Genomic DNA, 26990 nt, shown 5'->3' with positions numbered 1-26990 from the left:
ATCTGCCAAGGCAATGCTCATAATCACCCAAATGCTCTTTTTGCTCTCTCCACTTTATCCTTTTAGGATGCAAACCTTTGCAGTTGGCAGGAGAAATACCAGAATTGCAGAGAGGTTATATGTATAAACCACAATAAGACTGCTGTCCTTAGTCTTCCAGGTAATCTTGGACTTCTAGATGCAAGAGCAGAAAGGACCACCCACCAACCATTAGATTGCACGTGCTCACAACAATTCCAGAGTCATTGCTGCTTCTCTGTCTGCAGCTGCTCCATTTGAGGAGTAAAACTATTTGCCTTTATACTGTGCGGAATCAAAGACACACGTAACTTGGATCTTATTCCTTCAACAGGTTAACACTCAGTAAGACTATAATTGCATGCATGACTTGCTTTCTCTCTCTCTCCAATGCTAGTCTTACGCAAACTGTTTATTTCAACGGGTCTACTCTCAGCAAGACTAACACCAGCGATCTTCTCTACCATCGCATTCTGACCTCAATTTGCAACCTCGTGGAGGAGGTGGAGCTATTGAGAGAGGCGCTTATTTTAACGGTAAACCTCCTCCACTAGAAATGCAAGTTGGTGAGAGGGGCGGAGTTATGGGCGGAAAAGGGCCGGAGGCGACAGTGCATTGCCAGGGCGTCGGGGGCGGGCTGTTTCGTGCAAGCGAGGAGGGTGTGGGCAGCTGGAGGACCGGAAGTATCCGCGGTAACCGCCGAGGATGGCGAGGGTTGAGGCCGGGATGGGTGGACGGCTGCCACGGGAGCAGGATAATGTGAGTCGGGGCGGCGGAGGTCGCGTCCAAGCGCGCGCTTGCAGCGTCGTGTCGCCGGCGCCCAAGGGCAGCCCGAGATCCCCGCGATTTGGCCAGGGTGGCTTTGCAGGCAGTTGCAGGTGGGAATGAGCGTGCTAATTAATTTGCTCTCGAGGCAAATTAAATGCCGCTCTTTGGAGTCGGTTTGCAAGGCGGACGCGTAGCAGCGATGGAATAGGCAGGCTCCTTCGGTCATATGACGCGGGGAATCGTAGTCGGTCTTGTCCCTGGAAATGGAAAGAGGCACGTGATTTTTATTTTGAGCACGGGACAGCCTTGCGCAAGCTGCTGCCTGCAGATGTGTTGAACCGAAACTCACCAATTTCCAGCTAACCTAGCTGAGAGGCATGTGACTTTTTTTTTTAAACAAGTCATACCACAGTCTTGTCCAACACATGCGTTGGTCTACTGCTGCCATCATCCCCAACCCACATGCATGCTGGGGTGATGGACGTTGCAGACCAGTACATCTTGTTGGGTGGATACACTGAATTAGGCAAGGCTGCCATAAAGTGAAGATTGAACTGTGCCAGTTTTTTTTCATTGAATGTGCAGGGATGAATCAATGCAGTGAGTACTTAAAAACAGTATTTTGGGATGCATAAATAGAAACACCATTTCCATGACGAGAGGTAATAGTTCTCCTTTACTCAGCACTTGTCAGACCTCATCTTGAATACTGTGTTCTGTTCTGGGTTTCCAGGTTTTAAAAAGACACAGAAAAACTAGAAAGGGTTCAGAGAAGGGCAACAAAGATGATCCAGGGTCTGGAAACCGAGCCCTATGCTGAGAGGCTGAGAGAGCTGGGCACATTTAGCCTTGAGATGAGAAGACTACAAGGGGATATGATAGCACTCCAGAAGTACCTCAAAGGTTGTCACAAAGAGGAAGGAAAATACCTCTACTCACTTATCCCTGAGTGTAGGACATGGAAAAACAAACTTAAACTGCAGCACACCAGGAAAAAATTGCTAGCTGTCGGAGCAATCCAACAGTGGAACCTGTTGCCAAGAGAGGTCATGGATTCTCCCACACTAGAGACGTTCAAGGCAAAACTGGACAGTCATCTGAGTGGGGTGGTGTGACTTGGTGTCCTGCGCCAGCAGGATGTTGGGCCCGGTGGCCTTCTTGGCACCTTCAGTTCCTCCTATTCTATGAATCGATGAATGTACGTAGCAATGTTGGTATTCCCTAGTGGGTTCACAGGTTTTCCTGCAGAAGTTTCCCCACGCTTTGACAAAACTAGCTATGATTGTTTCAGTTGGCCAAAATTGCTTGAAACTTGTACAGAGGTTAGGAACATGAGACACTGTATTATTTGCACCTGCATCCAATTAAACTTTAATCCCACTGGAAAACAGTACTAAGTTTTGCCATTTCTTTTGATTGGGATATAGTCACACCTGACTTAATTGTGTTTGGGAGCAGTATTTCATATTTGGCCTGTGACATCAAAAATAAGAGTGAAAATAAGGGTGATCTGGGGGAAAAGAGGTTCCTTTTTTTGTAGATTTTAAGGGGGAGGATGTGTCTGGTGGTAGTTTTCTGTTCCGTGCTAAACTACCTGCCTCACATGATGACCTTGCAATAGTTTGCATTTTTGCATTGAATGACTGCATCCGACAAAGACTTCTGTGAGATTCAAATGCTGGCTTCCAATGTTTAAGAACTTAGTGGTTCAACCAAAGATTTTGATTTGCACTGTGTTTTTTCCTCATGTTTTGCATGCTAAAACCTTAGTTAGAACAAGATGTAACCAAAATATCAATTAGATACAGACTATAATATTTGTGAGTAGGCCTTAATTTTGAGTATGCATGTATATAACTGCACTCTTAAAACTGACTTCTCGCTGCCTCTTGCAATTGGGAAAAGCAGTGTAGGTACATCCTCATCTATGCAACATTTAAACAATTCTCTGAATTCTAAGTATTGTTTTCCTGTTGGATTTATATCCCCGCTCTGGGATATTTGTTGCTTCACTAGGAAATTTAATTTGGCAATACGAATGGCAATGCAGAATGTTCTAGTTTTTGCTTAAACTTGTCAGTTCTATGCCTGCCTTGTCAAGGAAGTACTGTAGAAGAAATAGGTGTGGGAGCTATGGGAACCTAAGAAAGGTGTGTCACATGTTGGGCCTAAGTATGTATCTTGCATGGATACATGGAATTTCACTGAACCATCCTAGAATGATGATTAAGTGGATATATGTGGAATCTAGCTTTAAGCTGTATCATAGCTATAATTCTGATAATCCTTTATTTTGTTTTCTGACACACAATGATTTTATATTCCCTAGTGTCAGATGCCATCCAAATGCTCTGGACTACTATTCCCAGCATTCCTGACCATTTAGGTAAGCTGGAATTATGGGAATAGTAGTCCAGAACATCTGGATGGCAAGTCTAAAACCCCTCTACAAGTTGGGGAAGGCTGTTTGTATAAGATAGGATTTGTCTATCTTGTTCTATATTTATTTACTATTTGCATTTATATACTACCTTAATAGCACAGAGGATTCTCTGAGGTTGCACTCCTGCTAAAAGAGTATTAGCATAGTTGTTGTTGTTGTTGTTGTTGTTGTTATTATTATAACATTTCTATGCCGCCCCTTGCCGAAACCTCGGGGCGGCTTACAACATGATAAAATACATTGAAATACAATAGTACATAATAAATTACCATTAAATATAAAAATACAAAAAATACATTGATTTACAAATATAAAATTAAAATTATCAGTATAAAATAAAAATATAGGGGGAGAAAGAGAAGGAAGAAGAAGTTGCCCTGGCCAGATCATATGTTTTAACAATTGAAATGATGTTTAAATAAAAAGGTCTTTACCTGGCGCCGAAAAACCAGTAACGACGGTGCCAGGCGGACCTCTTTGGGGAGTGAATTCCATAGGTTGGGCGCTAGATTGGGCCATTCACTGCCTTTCAGCCTGACCTACAACACAGGGTTGTTGTGGTGATAAAATGAAGAGCAGGGCAACCTTGCAAGGAACCCAAGGTGACTTACAAGTGAAAGAAAGGTGGGGTATAAATGCAATGTTGTAGAAGCAATAATATGCCAATTATTAGGCTTACATTGGCTGCCTATTTGCTTCTAAGCTCAATTCGAAGAGCTGTACTTAGCTTTATACCCTAAAGAGCTTGGCACCTAAATCTCCGAAGGAACTCCTTTCCCTATACCAACTGCCCAAGTCTCCAGATTGTCAGAGGAGGCTGTTCTCTGGGTTCTTTTCCCAGGGAAACTCATTGTGTAGGAATTAGGAAGAGATCCTCATGGTGCCTCAGCTCTGGAATGCTACTCATTTGCAGGCAGCACTTCTGTAAATTTAGTGCCAGGTTGATATTTAATTATTTGCACAAGTATTTAAATTACTATGTTACTTGTGCAGTTTCTCTGCTGTTTTTTTACATTTCTCATTCATTTTTATTGGAGCATTTAATGGTTTATTGTACTGGAGCTCATTTTGTTCTTTTAATGTCCTGCAATCTTAGGATGTAGGGAAGTTAAAGCATTTTAGAAACATAGAAACAACGAGTCAGAAGGGGTCTCCCGGGCCATCTAGTCTGACCACTGGCTCCGGCCAGCTCTGCTCACAACATGCTCACCTTGTGCATGTCTAGCCTTTCCTTGAACACCCTCACCGATGGGGCCTCAACTACCTCCCGTGGAAGCCCATTCCATACCCTCGGGGTCCTAACTGTCAGGAAGTGCTTCCTGGCATCTAAATGAAACCTTGGTTCCCTGAGCTTTGCTCCGTTGGAGTGCGTCCTGCCTTCCTCTGCAGGGGAGAACAGGTCTCTACCCACCTCCAATAATAAATTATTCAAATAATAAGTGGTGTGTTATAAAAACAAAGAGCTAGAAGTATCTACAAATTATCTGTATTCTGAAATCAAACAATTAAGGGTTAGTAGCATGCTGAGGATAGTCTTTTTAATGACTTAGGTAGTCTAAATTACCCCACTGCCTATTGGTAAAGGACTGTTCCCTATAAGAGTTATGGTGAGGTATCAGCTTTGCAGGTATAGTCACGGGGTTGTCTACAAAGAAGTAAATCTCATGGCACAACATGAGAATATTTTAAATAATTATGTTGGAGGTATCATTTCACTTCCCTTTTACAAGAAGTTAATGGAAAATTTGCATTAACATAGGAAAATATTTGATTAGGAAAAATAGACTAAGTGCAGGTTTGAGGTTTTTGCCTATCTATTAAGCTCATTAAGGGTTTTGTAAAACAGCATACAAAATTACCTTCTGCACTAGCAAGACTCAAGGTGAATTTGATAGCACTATTGTATAGATCATTTGTTTGTGTTCTGTTGTATAAACATGGATTCAAAGACTATGCAGTTACTGTTAAATGATTTATGAAAACTCTGGGTTTCAGCTGGATCATGCAGTTCCAAATGTGATATGGCAACAGTTCATGCAGTGCATACACAGCTTAAAATAAGTAAAATATTGGGGTGCATGCTTCTACGCTTCATTGATTTAGCTATTCATGGATGTGCTGATTGGTTTTCCAAAAATGAGCTGTGAAGTCTGCTGTAATTATTTCATAATTTAGGATTTTGACAATTCCTTTGCTCTTGCATCATGAGCTAATCCTGTAGCCTGAAAGCATGTATGCAGTCGGAATTCTTAGAAAACATCTTATTTCAAAGATTAAACCTTTTGTAAAGCTTCCAGGAGCAGAGATACTTGTGCTAAAGCCATATATAGGTGCTATTGCCAAACAGGACAAACAGTCTCAACTTACACTAGTACCAACAGGACAATATGCCTCTGGAAGTCATACAAAGAGCCTAACTGAGCCATCCTACTGATGTGGAGGTGGGCAGAATTCCAAAGGGCAAAGACAAGGGAAAGACAGGATGGGGAGTGGGGAAACTGTGTGTGGGTTGCAGCTTGTCTCTCCAGTCCTACGCATATGGGAATAAATTCCTCTGGATGCAGTACGAATTGCTTCCAAGTAAACATCTATAGGATTTGCTGAAAATATTTTAGAATTGTCCTTATTGAAGAATCCTGGTTTTGTAAGCAAATTAAACTTGACTATGCAAATATAGCTAGTTCAGCGACCTTGCTCTCCAAGTGTAAAAAGTTATCTTGGCTTTTTGGTTTAAATGCCATGTTAAATCTATTTCAGGGATCTCTGGAGATAACACAGAGTGTGGATGATGATCCTCTACTTGATGCCGCCCTCCTTTCACCATTGCATACCAGGCTGCACCCCAAGTTCCACACCATCCCTACAGTCTGCTTTGCAAATGTGTTATTGCTTTTGCATGTAAGTTACAAGGATCTTCTTTAGGCAGAAATGCAAAGATGTGCAGATGCAAGGGCAGTGACACCAGCTTCTTCCCCTAACACCATTTGTGTTACCTTTTCAACAGCTTTCTTGCCAGCAGAAGAGTGTGTTACAGTACTGTCCTAGTTCTTGATCAGCAAAGGATAGAAGAGACACCCAGATTTGTCTCCCTTGAGCCCTTTTTGGTGTCATCCCTTGTCATTAGGGCAATATGCTTTTTTGAGGCTAAGGGAAGACCCTATACATAGCAGGCAGGCAGGCTTCGGAAAGCTGAAACAATGGACCTGAATGCAACATCCTTTGTTCACACCTTGAAGTCTTAAACCAATTCAGTTAAGGAAAAACTTGACCATTACTAAAAACTAGAAAAATGCCCTGTGTCTATAGGGAGTGATGGTAGGCAAGCAGGCAACAAGGATCCTAGCTTTACATTTCCCCATGAAAATGAAGGGCAATACTTCTGTGCTTCCCTCTTCTATAAAACAGACCCCATCCACTTGGTTCCTTGCCCCTTTTGGTCCTAACCCCTGAGGATCAAGTTTGCACAATCCTGCCCTCCAAGATCATGCTCTGTGGTTCTGTACCAATTAAGAAAATGAAAGCAGTCACTTAGAGAGGAACTAGGCATTTCTGTATGCTTCAAGAGTCCCATGTCTGCAAAACGGAATTGCTTTGTATAGACCAAATGAGATTACAACAAGCTCCTCCCCAGATGAGAGCTACTCCTTCCGTAACAGTGACAAAAGCAAAGGGGGATGGATTCTGGCTTCATGGGGCTAATTCTCTCTCTCCCCCCCCCCCCTTTTGATAAGTAAGATTTTCCCTGACAATAGAGGGAATTAGGATAACACACACATCATCTGCTCTCCCAGTCAGGTCCTTGCCCTAAAGTACTCTAGTTATTTGCTCTTGTTACCATCCCTTCCTTAATCTTTCACTAACCCCATTTGCTCATTTTGGGAGAATGAGGAAGTCTGAGCTCCTCAGGTTTTCACAGGCTCCTGGCTTGTTATAAATCTCTTCAAGCAGTAAGACCCACCCACTCAAGCTATTTGGTTAGGCTAGAATGGGATGGTGTTAGTGGAGTTTTTAGAAATTGGCTAATATTACTTCTGCTGCCTCATTGGAAAGCTTAAGAATTTCTTGACGGAATAGTGTCATGACTGACTTTCAATGGGAAAACTTTTTTTAATGGGAATAATCTCTCCATGGAAATAACTTAATAAAATGGAGATGGCTCTGTAAAATAAGTTAGATTAAACATGGCAGTTAATCCTGGTGGTATTTGGCTTTGTTGATGCTCCAGTCCCCTACAAAGTTACAAACATTAATGATTTGATTTCTGTTTTGCTTCCTCAGGTTACTTTTGTTGTTTTGGCTTTTGTGGCAGGGGTGTCTTGTTTTTATTCTGATTCAAGTGAAGACATCTGTCCTGGAAATTACACCTATCCACTTAAAGTGCAAACTGTTATCATCATTGCCAAAGTAATTCTCTGGATCCTGTATGTGGTACTTGAACGGTATGTTCATTTCCATCACAGCATGGTCAGAAGAAAAGGCTATCTCCTGATCTACCGAACTACAAGAAATCTCAAAAGACTCCCATTACTAATTCAGTCCACAGGTGAGCCTAAACTTATCATAGAGTTTTGTCTGTTCTTCTTAACCTTTTGACTACTCTGAATTCCAGTCCTTTTTCTGTGCTCATTTCAAAGTGCTGGTATTAACTTGGTTAGTACCAACTTTTATTCTATTTGGGGCCTATTTGGGACAAGGTTGCCTGAATAGTCATCTTCACCCATATATACATGGTGGGTTTCTGGGTTTTTTCACCAGGCTACAGAGGTTTGTTTGTTTAGCGGACTTATATGCTGCCCCATTCGCCTAAGCCTCGGGGTGGCTTACAAATAAATAAATATCATTAATGCAATAAAATGCAATTGGAGACATCCTGGCCAAAGTTGTTAAAATCAATAAATAAAATCAACAATTGAAATGCTGTTTAAATAAAAAGGTCTTGGCCTGGTGCCAAAAAGCAAATAATGAGGGTGCCAGGCAGACCTCTCTGGGGAGCACATTCCATAGGTTGGGCGCCACCGCAGAGGAAGCCCTCTTCCGGGTACTCACCCTCCTAATGTCCTTCACGGAGGGCTCCTGGAGAAGGGCCTCTGCAGCCAGTCTCAAGGGGCGGGAGGGCACATATGGACGTAAGCGCTCCTTTCGGTAACCAGGACCCAAGCCGTTAAGGGCTTTATAGGTGATAACCAACACCTAGAATTGGGCCCGGACTTCAATGGGGAGCCAGTGAAGCTGACGGAGGACTGGAGTTATGTGAGCACAATGCCCAGTCCCCGTCAGCAACCTGGCAGCTCTGTTTTGCACCAATTGAAGTATCCGGACCATCTTCAAGGGCCGCTCCACGTAGAACGCGTTACAGAAGTCTAGTCGGGAAGTTACCAATGTGTGAGTCACTGTCACCAGGCAGTCGTTCTCCAGGTAGGGGCGCAGCTGGTGAATCAGCCGAAGCTGAAAGAAAGCGCTCCTCGCCACTGCTGTTACTTGAGCTTCCAGTGAAAGCTTTGGATCGAGGAGCACTCCCAAGCTGTGGACCTTGTCCTTCAGAAGGAGTGCAACCCCATTCAGGACAAGGTCAAAGTCCCCTTCTCCGAAGCCCGAACAGCCTACCAACAAGACCTCCGTCTTGTCTGGATTGAGCTTCAGTTTATTGGCCCTCATCCAGCCCATTACCTTGGCTAGGCACCGGTTCAGTACAGCCACTGCCTCACCTGGATTGGTTGAAAACGAGAGGTAGAGCTGGGTATCATCAGTGTACTGATGATTCCGCAGCCCACACCTCCTGATGACCTCTCCCAGCGGTTTCATGTTGATGTTAAATAGCAAGGGGGGCAAAATGGACCCCTGCGGAACTCCATGGCATAACTGCCATGGTGCAGAGCCATAGTCGCCCAGCACCACCTTCTGGAATCGGCCATTGAGATAGGAACGGAACCACTAAAAAGCAGTGCCTCCAGCCCCCAGTCTCACTAGCCTATCCAGAAGGATACCATGGTCGATGGTATCGAAAGCCGCTGAGAGGTCCAGGAGGACCAACAGGGACGCACTCTCCCTGTCTCTTTCCCTGCACAGCTCATCATACAGGGTGACCAAGACAGATTCAGTACCATACCCGGGTCTGAAGCCAGACTGAAATTGGTCCAGATAATCAGTTTCATCCAAGAGTGCTTGGAGTTGTCCTGCCACCACCCGCTCCAACACCTTTCCCAAAAACGGGATGTTGGCCACCAGTCTGTAATTGGTGGCCATCTCTGGATCCAGGGTTGCCTTCTTTAGGACTGGTCGGACTACCACCTCCTTTAAAGGGACAGGTACCTGGCCATCCCTCAGAGAGGCGTTGATGACCTCCAGGATCCAGGTTCCTATCCCGTGCTTGGCGTTGTTAAGTAGCCCAGATGGGTAAGGGTCCAATAGGCAGGGGGTGGGACATACTTGTCCAAGCACCTTGTCCACATCATCAGGCCGCAATAACTGAAACTCATCCAATAAATTAGGACCAGACGGCAACATTGGTTCCTCCCTTGAAGGCTCTGAATTACTAGTGGAGTTCAGCTCATGAAGAATCTGAGCGATTTTCTCCTTAAAATGCTTGGCAAAGTCATCACAGCGGGCTGTCAAGGGCAGTACAGGGTCTTTCTTGGGGCCAGGATGAACCAGCCCTTGTACCACCTGAAAAAACTCCGCCAGACGGCATTGTGAGGAGGCAGTGGAAGCGGAGAAGAATTTCTTTTTCGCCGCCCTCACCGCCACAGCATCGGCCCAATAATGGGCTCTTAAGTGTGTTCAGTCAGATTCACCCCATGATTTCCTTCACCTATGCTCTAGACATCTCCCAACCCGCTTCATCGCCCACAATTCAGGTGTATACCAAGGGGGGGAGTGGGCTCTGCCCGGTGGGAGAGGACACTTAGGAGCGATTGTGTCAATAGCCCTGGTCATTTCCCCATTCCATAGTTCAACCAGAGCCTTGACAAGAGCACCAGTCTTGTCAACCGGAAATTCCCCCAGGGCCTTCAGGAATCCATCCGGATCCGTCCAGCTCCGGGGGCAGACCAACACAATTGGGTCCATACCCTTACAGAGGGAAAGGCCGCTCTTGAGCTCAAACCTCACGAGGAAGTGATCTGACCATAACGGGTGTCAGACACAAATTCCTCACCCTCAGATCACCCTCTTCCTTCCCCGTCGAGAAAACCAGGTCCAGTGTGTGTCCACGTTCATGGGTTGGGCCTGTGACATGTTGAGACAGCCCCATGGCCACCATGGAGGCCATGAAGTCCTGAGCCGCCCCGGTCAGACCAGTCTCGGCATGGAGATTGAAGCCCCCCAGGACCAACATCCTGGGAGTCCTCAACACCAGGTCCGAGACGATCTCCGTCAGCTAAGGCAGAGGGAGTCTGTTGGGCAGAAGGGTACATGGTACACCAACAGAATCCCCAATCTGTCTTGGTCTCCCAACACCAAGTAGAGGCACTCTAGACCCGGCCTCGAGGGGACTGGAAGCCCCGTGAGGGAGATGGAAGCTTGGTAAACCAAAGCAAGCCCCCCTCCCCTCCAGGCGTGGACAGTGCTGGACCAGATACCCGGACAGGCACATTTGAGAGAGGGAGACATCCCCCCCTCTCCCGCCCAGGTCTCTGTTATGCAAGCCAGGTCGTCCCCCTCATTCACAATCAGATCGTGGATGAGGGATGATTTGTTGTGGTTGCAGACAAGAGCAGAGTAAAATCGAACAAACACCCTCGCTTCACCTGTCAGCACAGCTGCACCAGAAAAGCATTTGTGTTACAAAGAGGAAGCAAGAGAAAGGTAAAGGGAAAAAACAGCAAACTATCCTTCCTGTACCTGAGAAAGAAAACCACAGTTTTTCAGTTGGCTTCTAAATAAATGCTGGTTAGAGCAACTACCCATGTAGTAAATAAACCATATTGTTACATGTGAATCAGGCCCTCTAGTCACTTGTTGGAACTGTGTTTATGAGTACTAAATGAATGTGCTCGCCTTTGGAAAAAAGTATTCTTTTGGTTGAATTGAACAGTTCTGGCTCACACAACATGACAGTCCATCATGGGCAGTTAATTGATGAGTTGTTGTGCTGTGTAAGCCTAGTGTGTCTGGTGCAGAGTGGCTTAATTTTTGTGAACAAGCCATCCTGACTATCCATGGCTTGTGGTGAGGGTTATCATGACCATTGTGGGTTGCTAAGTCATCTGAACCTGGGAGGCTGATTTCATCATGATTTGCTGAAAAGTCCTATTGAATCTGTTGGCAAGAGGGGCCAGAAACATTGCTACTCTTCTGCTCATAAGTGGCCTTTTCCCTGAAGTCTGCCTAGTAACACATTGTGCTAGGTCTGATGCCTGCTCATACTGCTGGCAGTAGGATTTCTGAGCCACCCAAAGAATGTCAAGTATCAGTCTATGGAGAGCCTCCAGTCTCCAGGCTGTGAATCGTCCTCCCCTCTCCAGCCACACTGAGACATTCTGAGTCTTATTTCCAGTATTCCCAAGATGTGCAGTGCCCCATCTGCAAGTATACTGAGACCCTCAGATCTTGGGCTGCTCCAAAAAGTATTCCAATTTGAGCCAGCAGCACATCTACGTCTGTCCGTGCTTCCCTAGAAACCAGCTTGCTTGCTTTCAGGGGACAATTTCACCAGCAACGTATTCCCCTAGTGCAAGAAGCTCAATCAGTTTTCCTTCTGCTGAGAGAAAAGGAAAGGGATGCCTGAGCCTAGATATATTCTGAGGGGAAAAAGGAGCTTGAACACAGCTATTCGGGGAGTGGTCTGGAGTACTTTCCCAAGGGAAACACATCTGGCATGGAACCTCCACATGGAAGGTATGGAAAATTACCCACGAGACATCAGGCCCTTCCTGCCTGTAGTGCTCAGGCAGCTGCCCTCAAGCAGGGACAGTCTTATTGATCTAGATGTGCTTATGATTTACTTACTCCTGCCGGAGAACCACTGGAAGATCTGGGACTTGAGCTCACAGGGACACTGCTTCCTGAACTGCCTCAAGTGAGGGTAGGAGTGTGGTTTGGCATGCCTCTTCACAGAGTCGGGTCTCCCCATGCCAAGCTGGGTTTCCCTGAGAGGAGGCTAGGCTGCAAGAGAGAAGGCTGAGGTTCTGCACGGAGGGGATGGGGAAGAAGCTGAAGCCGAAAACTGCACTTGAAGAAGGGCAGCCCAAGCAACCAGCACTACAACAGGGCCCAGGGAACTGAAAGAAGAACCTGTGGGGAAGGTGCCGCTGCCGACCAAGGATACTTGTGCAATGAACGTAAAAACAACTTGGTGCTCCTCTCAAGAGATCTGGTCAGAGCTGCTGAAGTTGCAGGGGAGCAAAACCAGAGCCCCTTTCAGGAAAGAAATGAGCAGGAAGAGCCAGCAAGCATCTAGTGGAAATCTGGTCAGCTTGGAGGATAAGGTAAAAGCAATTGGGCGAATCGATGCACAAACACCTGGCAGCCTCAGACCTCAGCTTTGTTTGGGGAACCAAACAGCCATCACTGACAAGCAGCCTTGCATGGAGCAATGCAGAAACATCAAGGGCAAGCTCTGCACATGGCAGATCCCTGTATGCCAGTGCAAGTGTTTCTTCCCCAGGTCCTTGTGAAGATGCCGCTCAGTTGCCTGTATTTCCAGTGGGGCCCATAGTGGGTTCATTGCTTGCCCTCCACCACTGCAGAAGGTGGAAGAGGAAGACTCAGTGCCTCGGGGATACCAGTGGAGTACTCATAACCAACCACATTCTTGATGGGGGCCCAGATGGAAGAAGAATATCAAAATAGAAGAAGTACTGGTGCTCAGTAACTCCCCCCCTTCTGTCATGCCACCCTATTTCCATTCCTGCTGGTTTCTTAAAAGTAAGAGTTATTTTGCTTTCAAGGACAGTTCTAGATAACAAAAGGCAGCTTTATTGTGCCGTAGGCTTTCCACTGGTGCACAGGAAACCAAAAGGGAAAGCTTGGAACGGCTCGGTTGCATGCCTGCCACCATGGATTCCTGTTGTAGCGGGGAAAGTATCGTTACTTACTTAAAACGTAGAACCATCTGCCAGGACCTGGTGCATACTGTGCATTAGGCACAAAGGTGCATTTACACCTGCTGTGGTATATCTGGGATGCTGTGTGTGGGTGGCTTGAATCGTGATCACTGCTCCCACATTCAGAAGCATTTATTTCTGGTTCTTCAGCCTCTCTGCCTCTCTCTCCTCCTACCTTCATTCCTCCCACCCTGGATAATCCAAATTCTTAGACAGTCATAGTTGAACTTTGAGAATGGTGCCTGCTTCTTCACAGGTGCCTGTCACAGAATGGATTCCAAATTTAGTCTGTGAACCAAGACTGGCCCCCTGCAGCTTGTAGAGTGCATGGGTTGAGGAGTGTGGTTTTCAGGCCCCAGTAAACCCTCACCTTTCCCTGCCTCCTAACATCCAATACTCAGTCCCATTCCCCCAAGACCAAACTAAGAAGCTGAATCCAAATTGTACACTTCTCAGGCCTTTGACGCCTTCTTGTCCTGCTACTCTTGTTAGTTGCTGAATCAGTGCAAAAATGTGGCTACTTCCCCCACTGTCCTGTACTTTGGAAGGAACTACGTATGCAGCAAGTTCAGAGACCAGGTGGGGAGGGCATATATGGAGCAATTTTTATTCTGCTGTTCAGCAATCTACAGGGGATACAAATGTCTGTCTCCAGGGAAGGAGATGGAGAATGCCACAGTTGCTCCCTCAGTGCTGCAGGAGCCCACCACAGACAGATGCGTTGTCTGCCGGCTGTCACTCCCATCCACTGAAGCTGTGTGGATAATTTCTAGACATGTATGCTTGGGATGATCCCAGATCTTCTGTCATTTTCTGCTTGTCCCGAGCAACTTTTGAAAAGGCCATCATTTAGACACAGTGATGTGGAAATCCATATCAGTAATAAAAAAGGTATGGGCTGATCATCTACAAACTTGCTTTCAGCACTGGGTGCCTCCCATTCAGTACTACCTTTAAAGTAGGGAAGTCTAGTGCATGTAAAATCTTCAGAGAGACATTGCACATTCTGAATAAGCTCTTCCTCACCAATATCATAAAGGTGGCAGATGGGATAAAGAACATACAGGAGCTTCTGTAACCTGGGATTCTCTTGAGTAGAGAGGGCTTTAGATTTCACTTTCATGTGCATTTTTGCTCCTCCAAGCAGGGCGGGGAGTTCTCAACTGCAAATGCCTTTACAGCACAGTTGTCCAGGCACTTGTGGACTCCAAAGGGAGATCTATATAGGCTTACATAGTTGTTCTGTGGAGAAGCCATGACATACCTATCTCCTGGACTTTAGCTTTGACAAACAAACTCTCCATTGGCAGGTTCTTCACCAGCCTGCCCCACATGCTAAACAGCCTCCCCGTGTGACCCCTTTACTCCTGGATATTAGGCTTTTACACTTCAGGCACAGCTTCCAGCACTGTACCAGGTTCCAGGGAATCAGGGCATTGAACCCAGGGACCTTATTGGCCCCTTCCAACTTTTTTTAATGATTCTGATATATGTGAGGCAAGGGAAATCAACCCTGAGATGCTGTGACCAGGGGCTGAAAATAATGCCATTGTCATCAGTGGGTGAGTGAACGAGTCCTTACTATTATCCTAAAATGTAGATTCTGAATCAGCAACTTGGGCAGACACTAGAAATATCAATTCAGCTATCTGTGGATTGGGTGCCCACATGGGTACTACCACTGAGGACTTAAAACTGCAGAAGTGACTTTCCCATCAGCCTATACTGCACTTGCTAGAATCAGGTGGAATGCTGTAGCATTTCTCCCTGCTTGCCTATAAGCATCCCTTCCCTATAAGCCTACCTTAAAGTGTAGCCACCTTTGTATACCTCCTGCACCATTCTGGAATCTCTTCAAAGCTTGTTTGCTGATGAAAGAAGAAACTGCAAAAACAGGACTGCATCTGAACAGTAAGAAAAGTATAATAATGACTACAGAATACTTATATGATCTTAGTGTCACAGTGAAGAAATTGAAATTGTGAAAGACTTTGTTAAACTTTGACTCAATAACCAATAAATTGAAAGATTTGAAACTTGAAAGAGCAGCAATGAAGGAATTAGAAAAGAGAATCAATTGAAAGGCCAAGATTACCCCCACCATTGTATTCCTGATTACTATGTATGGGTGTGAAAGCAGGACAGGAAGAAAATGGACCTGTTCAAAACATGGTGCTGGAGGAGAGCTTAGCAACTACTTCAGACAGACAAAAAGATGAATGAGTGGATTCTAGATCAAATCCAGCCAGAACTTTCCCTGGAAGCAAAAATGACAAAACTGAAGCTGTAGCACTTCAGGTGCATCATGAGAAAGCAAGACTCCTTGGAGAAGACAACCATGCTAGGGAAAGTTGAAAGCAGAAGAGGAAGACCAAATATGAAATGGATTGGTTCCATAAAGGACGCTATAGCCTTGGGCTTACAAGAGCTGAGCAGGGCTGTCAAGGACAAGACATTTTGGAAAGCATTCATTCATAGGATGGGAGATGACTTAAGACCATGTAACAACAACCATTAGGCCTTTATTTAACCTATACATTGCAGGTGATCAACTGCAGTTAATCTGTATTATATTTGCATAAGTAGTCTGGGTTGTCTCCTCTACATAAATAAACCTCTGTGCTTTATAGGATGTAACATTCTTAAAAGGAGAAATGAAACTAGCATTAAGGAAGGGTCTTTTGTGGGAATAATAAGCTTACAGCTTCTTGTCTACACTCTTGCTTCTCTATTTTGGCAGAATTTTATTTATAACTTCCTTTCAAAAACTCATCACCCTTTGCCCTGCTCTCCTCAGTTATAGTCCAGTTTCTTGCATTTCCCATTTGAACCAGCAACCACTTCATCAATGCCCCACATACAAGTAAGGCCCAATACTGCCTTCCAAATAAAAGGTAGGGTTTTTTTTTTACCATTTCTTGTGGTGGCAACATTTTTTGGCAAAACATGTTTCTCAGTAAAGATCTCTGGAGCTGCACCTCACTGGGGTCTTCGTGGAGGAGAATGGACTGGTACAGTTGTAGCGCTGCAATGCCAGGAGAGGCTGGAGGAAGATTTCTGAGACTTGAACAATCAGTGAAGCATAGGGTACTTGCTGGAGAACTGAGCAGAGGAACAAGCTACAGCAAGCCCAGTCCTGTTCTCAGGATAGCTTATCATAATGTACAGACCCTGTTAACTGGGCATACCCAGCACCAATGGACTGGGAGAAAACAATACCGGTATCTAACATTTTAAGCTCCCATGTTTTCTAAAAGGAGAAACATGGGATTCTATGTTTCATCAGCTGTCTGAACCAGAGATGGAATTGGTTGTCTTAACATCATTGCACCATTTCTCATGCTGTAGGTGCAATATTGAGGTATGGCCACTAGATAGAGCTCTGGGAATAAAGATAAGGTTACTGGCTTTGAACCGACTTCCCTAACCTGGTGTCCTCTAGATGTCTTTGGCTAAAACACACAGGATCCCTGACCCTTGGCCCTGCTGCATGGGATTGATGGAAGAGAAATTCCAAACCTTCTGTATGATGGCAGGTTGGAAAAGGCTGGTTTCAGTATCTTTGCTCCAGTTGGAAGAATTTAATACAGGGCATGATGGAGTTTCTTGCAAATTCAAAATAATCCTTCCTTCCTGAATGTGTATGGTGCAGTTGGCAGATATTTTGCTCCTAACCATCATAAGTCACTATAAGCAAGGCCCCTTCCCCTGGCCTTTGAAGTCTCCTAGTGTTTCCAGTAGAGCTTCCTCCCAGTCATCTTTGTTGACCTGCCTGGCCAGTCAACACAAAGGTATCTTCTCTCTTCCCCACCCCACACAGTAGCACCAGAAAGCTGCCCATCATAAGCCACCATAACGAAAGCAACCACAAGTCTCCCATGCATAGTAACCAAGCTAGCCCTCTGGCCTACTCAGATCCACAGATGTCACACAAAGTTTGTAAATGTAAGAACATGTAAACCACTCTTTATGCAACATTTAGTTTAAGCCTAAATACAAATTTTTCTTGTATGCACGTGAATACACACAAGGGCCCATTGTAACAAGGATGCATTGGTGTGGTGGTTACCTCTCCCAGAGAGCCCAGTCCAGTATCCTCGCTCAAACAGCAAGTCCTATCAGACAGTGGTTCAAGACAAAGCGGGCTGAATCCAGACCCTGGACAGGTGGCTTTACTGTTTATCTGCACAAAGCCCAATTAGTTCCAGGAACAAAGTGCACAGTCTCTTTTTAGTCAGTTCTAGCAGGGTTGATTGTTACTTCAGAGGTATTTTTATTCTTTGTATAGTTGTGTATGTGTGGGGGGGGGTGGTACTACTGAGCCACCTGGAGTAATTTCTTAGCTGAGTTTCTAACCTTCACATCTGTTTTTTTAATAGGCAATGCTGCCTTACTCCTGATATTGTCAGCACAGCATTCCTTTCTCAACCACAATAAAATGTATCTCTGCTTCATTCTTGGAATATTGAGCGTGGAGCTAATATGTACATTGATATGCCTGGTTGTCTACACAGGTAAGAATTATTGCATGGTATTGCGTGCTGTAGGTAGCAGTAGGTCACATGATTCCCCCTCCTTTTTTGGGAGATGCATGATTAAAGTAGTCTGATCTAAGATTGGTAGTAAAGGTCAGAAAATTAATAGCCTGAAGTCAGGAGGAGTATGGTATTATAATAATACTCCGTTCTTCACTATTCTGTACTACATTGCTAACAATGTGTATTTAAAATGCTCAAAAAGCTTATTGACAGCAGGATGAACCGAAGATGCTGAAATGTATTCAACCGTTTCTAACTTTCTGCTATTGCAGTCATCCTTAGAAATGCTCAGATGGAGAGCACCAAACACAATTGTTTGCATGACACTAAAATGTTGTTTCTCTGTTTGTGCTGCCCTATCCCAAGGGCTTAGGGCAGCTTACAGCACAAAAAGAGAGCACACAAGATGCAGCTGTTGATAGGGAAAATTCTTCACTTGGCAGTGAGAGCCATCTTTTGTGGCAGAGCAGCTGTTTCGAGGGGTTTCTTGCCTGGCACTGATATGCAGCTCCATCTCTGCCCACATAGTGCAAGGCTCTTCATTTTTGTACATATGGTAGTTGCGGAAGGAGGCAAGATGCTTCTGGTGAGAGCTGCCTGCACAATTTACAGTCCCATGTCCTTCCGCTGGCTGGCAAGAGCAATTGTATTCAGGCAGGCCTTTGGCATAAAAGCTGATCTGCTGAAAACGGTTCTAATCAACTGTGAGCTTTTTATTTCTTTTATTGCTGTGTATTTTGCTGTGTTGCTCATATATCTATGTTTATGTTTTAACTAAGATTTTATTTCCAATCTGTACTTTATTAGCCAGGTTGAGTACTACTTCTGGAGGAAACATGGGATAGGTTAAATAATAAATCTCAAGTTCAACGTGATATAGATGAGATGGGTGCAAAACACTAGACGTGGGGCTTAACACTAGCTCTTAGAAGGTCCTAATCTGGTTTTCCTAATTTCCTCAGAAACCTCCCCTCTGACCATCAGTCATTTGCTATTTTTGTAGCTTTTGTGCATTAGCTACTTCTTTCTAAAAGGCTGAAATTCCTTGAAAGGCAACAGAGAGCCCTAATGTGACACAAAATATTGCAAAAAGGAACTGGGTGAAGAATGTTGTAACAGTGCTGATGTTAAAGCCAGGCCTGAGAGACGTTAAGTAGTGCCAGCAGTCTATGGATTAAGTATTCACACACAGGACTAGACTTCTATATTACAGGAATTATCTTTTATGTTAAGGTAGCAGAGTTAACATGAGAGTTCTGTGTCAGTCTCTCTTTCTGCTCTCTGAGCTTCTTTGTAGTTCAGCACTGAGAGCACTTCAGAAGGCAGTATGTTGTCACAAGCATGAACCTGGCCAACTTTCAGGGCTACCCTTTACATAGGATAGTAGTTTGATTTGCATATGTAGAACTGGATCAACTTAGCCAGTGTGGGTACTGCCTTTGTGTCGCTACTGCCAGAAGAATAGAAACAGCATGATTTTATATAGGTATTACCATTTTGCCCTTACACTAGACCACCACGAACCTCTAATTTTGGAGTCTCATTCTAGAATGGGCTCAGTCTCATTCTAGAATGGGCTTCATGGTGACAAAGACATCTCTCACTCATTTAGATGTAATGAATGAATTGCATGCTGCCCAGCTGCTCTTTCTGCATGAGGGAGTTGCTAAATAAGCCAGTGACGTGCTATCACTGGTTTGTTTATTGTTATGTATGAACAGGAATGCCTCCTTGTCTCTCCCTCTAACAATCCAGGGTCAGCAGTCATGGTTTGTTGTGGCCTTATGACTCTGGCTTATTCCTGACTCACATGCAGCCATGGATAGAAGGAAGATCCATAGTTCAGTTGCTTCAGCTTGTAGCAGGAGTGATCAGGCAGTGTTAGTGAATATACTGCTTGTAAATGATAGGCCAGGTTCATGCCAAAAACCTGCCTGAACATTACCTTAAAACTAGTCCATTATTAGACCATTGTCTTGTTCATCTCAGTAATTGAATCTCTTTGCATGCACTCTTTGACTTTTGTATGGTATCTGTGTAATTTAATATTCAACTTGTAGTCTTGCCTGCAAAAGTTTTTCCCTGCTATTTCTCTTGCCTGCGAATGTGTCCTGCTACATAGTCTGTTTCATGCTTTGTACCCCATCTGTCTCATAACTTTTTTCATGTTTTGCTGTTAGTCTTGCAGGATTTGAAGTAAAAGATTTTATCTCCATCTCATGATCATTATCAGTCCTGAGCTTTTCCAACTTGGTTTGTTTGTTTGTTCATCTTCCAATGCGTATCCAGAATTGCATACCCGAATCCTTTGGAAACTTGTTGGTTTGCATTTGCCTTAAATCTTTTGGCATGCATTAGCTGGAGGAATCTTACTCAGTTTTAGATAGCTGAATTCTGAAGTGGGTTGGGAGTTAAAGTCATCAGATTATATCTTGCTGACACACATGCCTTAGTTATTCCTCTGATCACTCATGCAACCTGCTTCTGCACAGCAGGTGGTCTAGTAAAGCAATCCTAGGTGGGAGAGGTCCTGATCACAGAAAGTTGCTGACTGACTAAACGAGAATGAAGTGTAGTGTGGACATAGATCTTAAAATAATAACTTACTCCCCACCAGTATGTTTGCTTTCCATCATCTTTTGCTAAAGAGAACAGCTAAATTCAAACACACATTCTAAATACATATTTAAGGAACTAGAATAGAGAAGAAAGAAATGATGGTATATAAGCTTAACCTCCCTAAACCTTTGTTGTCCCTGTCCAAAGTGGTGTAGAAACATAGAAACCTGCTTCCCTCTAATCTGTGCCATTCCACATTCTGTATTTCCCATAAAGTGAGGGGGATATATTTATCTTTAGTGCTTCAACTCTTCCTCCCTGGTATGTGAACAGATTAAAAGGACATTGATGTCAGACTTTAGTATAAGTAGCTGAGAAGATAAAATAACTTTGGGGGTACCATGTAGACTATGTCTGCACATTTTTGGAGCAGAGTGTATGTTCTAAAGGCAGGGCTCAGTAATCAAGGGCTGCTGTCAATTCACTGAGGATAAATAAGTCCACCTGTAAGCAAGCCTAAGCACATGTAAGAGAAAGAGTTGCTTACTGTCTCTGTGTTTGGCTGTCTTCAGTTTAATACCCTCCTCCTTTCTTATTTATGTATCAAATTTTAAATTGTAAGCTCCTTGTGATAGGGTCCTGTGTAAAGAGCCATGCATGCTGATGGTGTTGTGTAAACAGGGCAAATAATAACCATGTTACTTGTAGACAACCCAGAAATAATACAGTCCACCTGACACACATTTGAATGGGGAGGTCAAGATCTGGAAGAATATGGTATTAGCATTCTTCTCCCTGCGGCCACTCCCCTCCATTTCTGTGTGCTTTAACTCAAGTCAGCTTTCCCTGGTGTACAGAACAAGGCCAGAAGAAAGGTCTGTTTGCACAAAGCATTTTCAATTTAGTTATTTGTCTTACGGTAGATCAGTTTTTAGAGGTGGTGGTTATTACCTTTAAAGGAAAAAGTGGGGAAGAAACTCCAGGTGCTCATAATTTTTCTTTCTTTTTAAAATGTCTGCACAACATATTTCACAAGCTCCTTCCGCAGGGGCATGTTTCCTACAATGATTTACCAATACAGGTGATGCTCTACTGAATCACTGTAGACTACATGCTGCTGAAATGCCTTGGGCCAACATTTTTAAATAAATAAGCCCCCAGAACCTAAAGTTCCCCCCTTTCTTTTTTCCTATTTGTGGTGCCATCCCATTTGTGTTGGATTTTATTACCTTTAAAGCCCTAAACAGCCTGAGATTGGGCCACTTGAAGGCCTGTCTCTTCCTGTGCGAATCTGCCCATCCTTTCAGATGAGCTGTTGCCCTGCCCATGTGCATTGTTGCCTTCTGGAGCATAGTTGGCAGCAGTATGGAAGGGGGCCTTTCTTTTCTTTTTTGGTGACACCCTATTTTTGGAACTCCTTGCTCCAAGAACTTAGCTTAACTCCCTTTCCGCTTCCTTTACAGCCATTGAAAACATTTTAAGCAAGATTTTGATTCTGTTTTAACTTATTATTTTGGTCCTTGGTATTTTTTCTTGGTGCTGTTTTAATCTGGTAATCTGATTTAAATGTTGGATTATATTTATTTTGATATCTGCTTTAGAAATTGTTGGCTGCTTTGAACAACTTTTTTGTGGGGGGGCAGGGAAGAAGCAGGATAGAGAACTTTGTACACATTTTTAAAAAGTGTTTTTTCCCCTTTTCTAATCATAGTGAAGGTAAGCAATTTTAATCGGGCAAAACCAAGACCTGATGTAATAGAAGAAGAGAAGATATATGCTTATCCTAATCATGTAACCTCAGAAATTGGATTCAGGTAACTTCTGCAGTTGTTATTTCTATGTACCTGGTCAAGAATGACATTTATTGGAAAGCTCATACTGAAAGCAACTAGGAATAGATTTCTTAATGGGTATCAGCAGTTGCTGTGCTGCTATTTTATGCTATAGCAATATACCCAACGGATACCTCTGTGATTTGGTATTGTTGTGGATAATGGTTCATGAGACATGCTGTATTACATTTGACCATTGGATATGGCATATCTATATAAAACTCTTTAGGGACAGCTATATCCTTGGCACAGGTTCTTGTGTCTTTGCAGTCTGATAGTTTCATATTAGATTAGATTTCATTGTTACTGATAATAAAGAAGGAAGCCTCAGAGAATCGGAATGCGTTGAAAACCAGTAAGGGACCACCTGTGGTATAACTTAATGGAAGGTGCCATAGTGCAATGGACTAGCATCTGCTGTGTATGTGGAAGGTCCCATTGGCATCTCTTGTTTTTTAAACCTTGGCATCTCTGGGTAGAACTAGGAAGGAATCCTACCTGAAACCCTGGAGAAGCTTTTCCTGTCAAGTATCATTATGAATGAATGCTTTGGTTTAGTTTAAAGCAGCTTCCTAAGTTGCTATGCCTACTTTTCAGGAGTAAAGCAACAAATAATGCCGTAAGAAAGACTTGGCATGAATTTTCTGTATTTCAGGGACACCTCAAGCTTGGAAGAAATAGTTGAAAAACAAGGTGATGTGATTGAATACCTTCGACGGCACAATGCCCAGCTTAGCAAGAAACTGTTGGCGGTAACTTCCCAGCAGGGCAGAGGCTAGTTTTGGACACAGAATGGTGGGTGGACAACAGAGGAAAACACTGGAATGACCTTAATCTTGACTCATCCTTTCAATGTTGAATGTGCATCTTATGCAAATTGATCTGCGAACCAGGTCTGCAGTCCAGGTTCTGAAAAGCTCGCTGATCTCTTCTGGTTCGGTGCTAAAACATCTTGGTTTTTAAAGGACATTCATTTTAAAAAAGTGTTTTCAAAAATTCCTGCAGTACAGGAAATGACATTAGCTAGGAAAAACTCTTCCTTGGTCAGTTGTTAATGGTTGTTGAACTTCTCTAATTGAAACTATAGCAAATTGCCAAAGATCTTTGTAGTAGCTTGGGATTTGGTCCTTTTCACAAATTAACATAGAGAAAACACCCTAATTTCTGAGGCATCAAAATAGTAATATCCTGTATTGTAAACAGTAAGGTCATCATGTTATTGGTGGGCAAAGCTGTCACATCTATCTGATGGGTTGCTAAGAAGTTGTCTAATGTCCGAAAAGGTCTGTCGCCATCAAAAACTTGTTGAATCCACCAGTGTAGACACATCAATGACAAAATAGCATTGCAAATTCAGTGACTAATGCCAGTGGAAATACAGGCAAAGCCCTACACTAACCTTTCCCAACATGGCGCCTTCCAGATGTTTGGAGGTACAATTCCTAGGTTTCTTGACCATTAGACATGGTGGCTGGGGCTGTTGGGAGTTGCCCAAGTTGGTGAAGGATGCCCTGCACAACTGAAAAAAAGGATGTAAAGAACTGAAGGATTCAGTGGTTAATTGATGATAGTTATATAGATAAAACAGATTTTGTATCAGTTAGAATAATGTGTAACACAAATATGCAAAGAAGAGGTGAATGACCTGAAAATTCTCTGGTTTGTTCACATGTGAATTCTCAAATCCCATGGTTAGGAAATTGTGGCGTAATGAAGGTATCAACACTAATTTCTTGCTGCCTTCAGATTTTATTTTACAAGCTACTTATGCATTTCTGCATATCTTACTCGTAGGAGATAAATGAGCATAATTAAGGGAAAGTGCATGTGTATATATTTATGAATGTACACGTTAACAAGCTGCCGGTAAAGTGTTTGCATCCTAAGTGTTTGTGATGTCATTAGGAAATCAGTGAACTGCTTCTACTGTGAACAAACCATGTGTGTGTGCTGCTTAAACAGCTTTAAATTTTTCTCCAGGAAAACTACTTCTGCTATATCTTTTAAAATTATGCATATCAGATGTATGCAAATCAGAACAAACAAAACCTTGTTCATAGCAGTTTCTGTATCCTGAACTTTGGAAATGGGTCAAACTAAACTTTAAAAGTGAAAGTACTATTTCCCTTCCACTCTGAACTCGCTATGATTATTGCTGCAAATACTTTATATTTTGGGTAGAATCATCTTCTGCTGTACTGATAGCAGCTTCAGAGATCAGCTTGAGAAGGTTGTGAGATCTAGAGCAGGTTTGGAGGGAAGCTGAGAGAAGGACAAAGTCCCATTGTGTTAGCTGACATTTGCACATGTGACACTGAATTTCTCCCTTTGATGTCTTTGAAAATGTCATTGTCCCCCCCACCCCCCCCCCAAAAAAAAAAGGTAAATGGTTAGCACAATGTTCACATAGTCTGCTTTGGCCATGTGGTTGCTAGATTTTATTGAACTTTGTAGATGGTAACTGTTAGGACATGTTCTATTTGTAAGTTCCCCATCCAACTATAAACAGCTTCCCATTGTCTGCTTTACCTCTTTCCTGCTGACAAAGCCTGTTCTTGCTGTGAATATTCTGATCATTTTTTGATAGAAGGATAAAGATGTTAAAAATTGGGGAAACTCTAAACATGTGCTCTGATCTTGTTTAGGAAGAACAAAAGCAACCTACTCTGTTATACTTGGTGTGAACTGACTGTTACTTCATTGCTCAGTGAAACACATATATAGTATATAAGGGACATTGTAAGAATGCTGCAGCTGGCCACTTCTAGCACTAACAGGTGATTTTCTTTTTGGCTGTGCAATAAAAACACAGCTGGGATTTTATATAGAAGCTGAAGAAGGAATATATATAACTTTCCTTTTGAAAGACACTCAGGTTTTGATGTGATTTGTTCGTAACTTGTTCAATATATTTGTACTAAATATGGTGAAATAATAATAAAATGCAACAAACCTGTCATTATTACTAATTAAAGGTAAAGCTGCTTTTGGCTTTGTATTGATGCAGGATGCAAGAGAATCAATGCCTTTACAAGTAGCAAAAACCTGGTTTTCTCTTGAGCTGGTTGCTTAGCAGATTGCAGTTAAGAGCCTGGTACTATTAGAATATCAACATCAGCTTGAAGTATTGTTTCCAGAATATTGACCTTTCCTCACCTGTTCATGAATTTGCACATCTGGAGGCTAGTCTGTTAAATCTGCTTTTTTTTACAGATGTCCTCTCCCAGCCGAATCTGTACCCAGATGCTGTTTGTTTGCTTTAAAAAAAAAACTGTTTTCATTTGCAATGAAGCCCATTTCTAATAGCCTTAAAAGTATGAAACCAACTGCTTTACTCCAGCTGCAGAATCATTGCCAGTCCACTGCAGGTGTTACAACTGAGCCTTTATTTATCAAAGGTGTATTATTAAACCTCGGCGGTGTGGTCCACATTTGCTTCTCTTGGATCCCAGTCCAAGATTCCCTAGATGACCATGCCTCCTTTCCTCATTTCTGTTTTCTTTCTCAGGCCCCCAAATTGTTAAGTAGCTTCCCAAAAATACTGCTGTTTGGGGCCTGCCTATCTTGCCTGTGACTCAACCAACCACTGGAATGTGCCTACCTATAACTTCTGTGAGGTGGAATTTGAGCCCCAGGATGAAAGAGGTTCAAACCCCAGGAGAGGTTTTTTCTCCCTGTGATGGGAGAAAAAACTGGGATTACATGTTTCAGCCCCGTAGCTATCTATTAATCAATACACAGATGTCTCACATCTAAAGTTGACAAGTTACTTTCCAGGAAACTACAGTGGTTCAAGAGCCCTCTCATACCCATGCCCCTTTCAGTCACAGCACACTTCCTTTCAGATGTAGCCAGAACACTGAGTGCATGTGCTTAGTTTTTGTTTTGTCCATGTCTCTGAGAGCCCACCTTGAATGGGTACATGTGCTGAAACTTTGTAGAAGTGTTACTCCTTGACTCAACTCATGGTGGTGGACTTAGAAATAACAATGGTTGGGAAACAAAACTGAAGCTCAGCTCACTTTAGTTAGCCTTATTGCCATTTTCCATTATCTATTGTTTCTCACCCACATGAGATATAAAGTTAGAACTGTAGATGAATTGTTATTGGTGCAGGAATACAGACAGTGTATTTTTCATTGCTATGCTGTTGGGGTTAAAAGGCAAAGCAAAACTGAATTCTTATATATTTGACTCCAAGGTAAAAATATTTCGTCTCTATGCCCCAGAGAGGACATATCAAAATAACATTGGGATGATGCTTCAGTGATGAAAGGTTGAAATCTTTGGATTGGCTTAATCTTCTCTAAGGAAAAAATAGGAAAACATCCAAAGGTACCATTAAAATGATTTTAAAAAAACTAATGTAGTTAGGCTTAACTGATTTATCTAATGCATTTTGAACTCCCTCATTATCAAAGTGCTCCCTGCTCTTTATTAAGTGTGTTTACAATTCCTTAACTAAAAGACATGTTGAAAAGCTGAAAGCTTCAAATGCAGTAAGTAAATGTCTGAATACACATGCTTCCATGGCATCTGTGGATGTTTTCTGTTTTTTTCCTTTTTTATGAACTTGCAGAGTTAAGTTTCCATAAAACATTCATGCCCAGTTACTTCAAGGCCTTAAATGTGAATACAGTCTGCTAGAGAATTTTCTATAGAACCCTCAATTGAAACAACTTTTTTTTAAATCAGTGAAGGGTAATTCTGCTTTGATAAGGCTATCTATAGCCTAATCCTGAGATAACTTAAGAGACATAAAAGCGGTATCACTGTGGGAACTGGTTAA

The 26990-nt window shown here is 43.1% G+C and overlaps 1 protein-coding gene across 2 annotated transcripts in view; it reads left to right on the top strand.

Moving 5' to 3' along the window:
- The first annotated feature begins 659 nt into the window (after positions 1-659).
- Positions 660-26990, top strand: part of TMEM192 (transmembrane protein 192) — a 29618-nt gene continuing 3287 nt past the window's right edge. The window contains exons 1-6 of one of the 2 annotated variants that reach the window (XR_006414808.1): positions 660-777; positions 5987-6127; positions 7508-7772; positions 17652-17786; positions 22081-22183; positions 22857-23423. Coding sequence is in view for 1 of the 2 variants with exons in the window: in XM_044430832.1 (XP_044286767.1) it covers positions 724-777; positions 5987-6127; positions 7508-7772; positions 17652-17786; positions 22081-22183; positions 22857-22980 (822 nt within the window). In the remaining variant the exon portion in view is untranslated. Of the gene's footprint in view, positions 778-5986; positions 6128-7507; positions 7773-17651; positions 17787-22080; positions 22184-22856; positions 25176-26990 lie in introns of those variants that run through there. The other variant, XM_044430832.1, reaches the window with a different exon arrangement.

Source organism: Varanus komodoensis, unplaced genomic scaffold (assembly GCF_004798865.1).
Source record: "Varanus komodoensis strain SLA01 unplaced genomic scaffold, ASM479886v1 scaffold21, whole genome shotgun sequence".
In the NCBI taxonomy this organism is placed as follows: domain Eukaryota; kingdom Metazoa; phylum Chordata; class Lepidosauria; order Squamata; family Varanidae; genus Varanus; species Varanus komodoensis.
The sequence above is the reverse complement of the archived record's forward strand: the minus strand, read 5'-3'. Positions and strand labels throughout refer to the sequence as shown.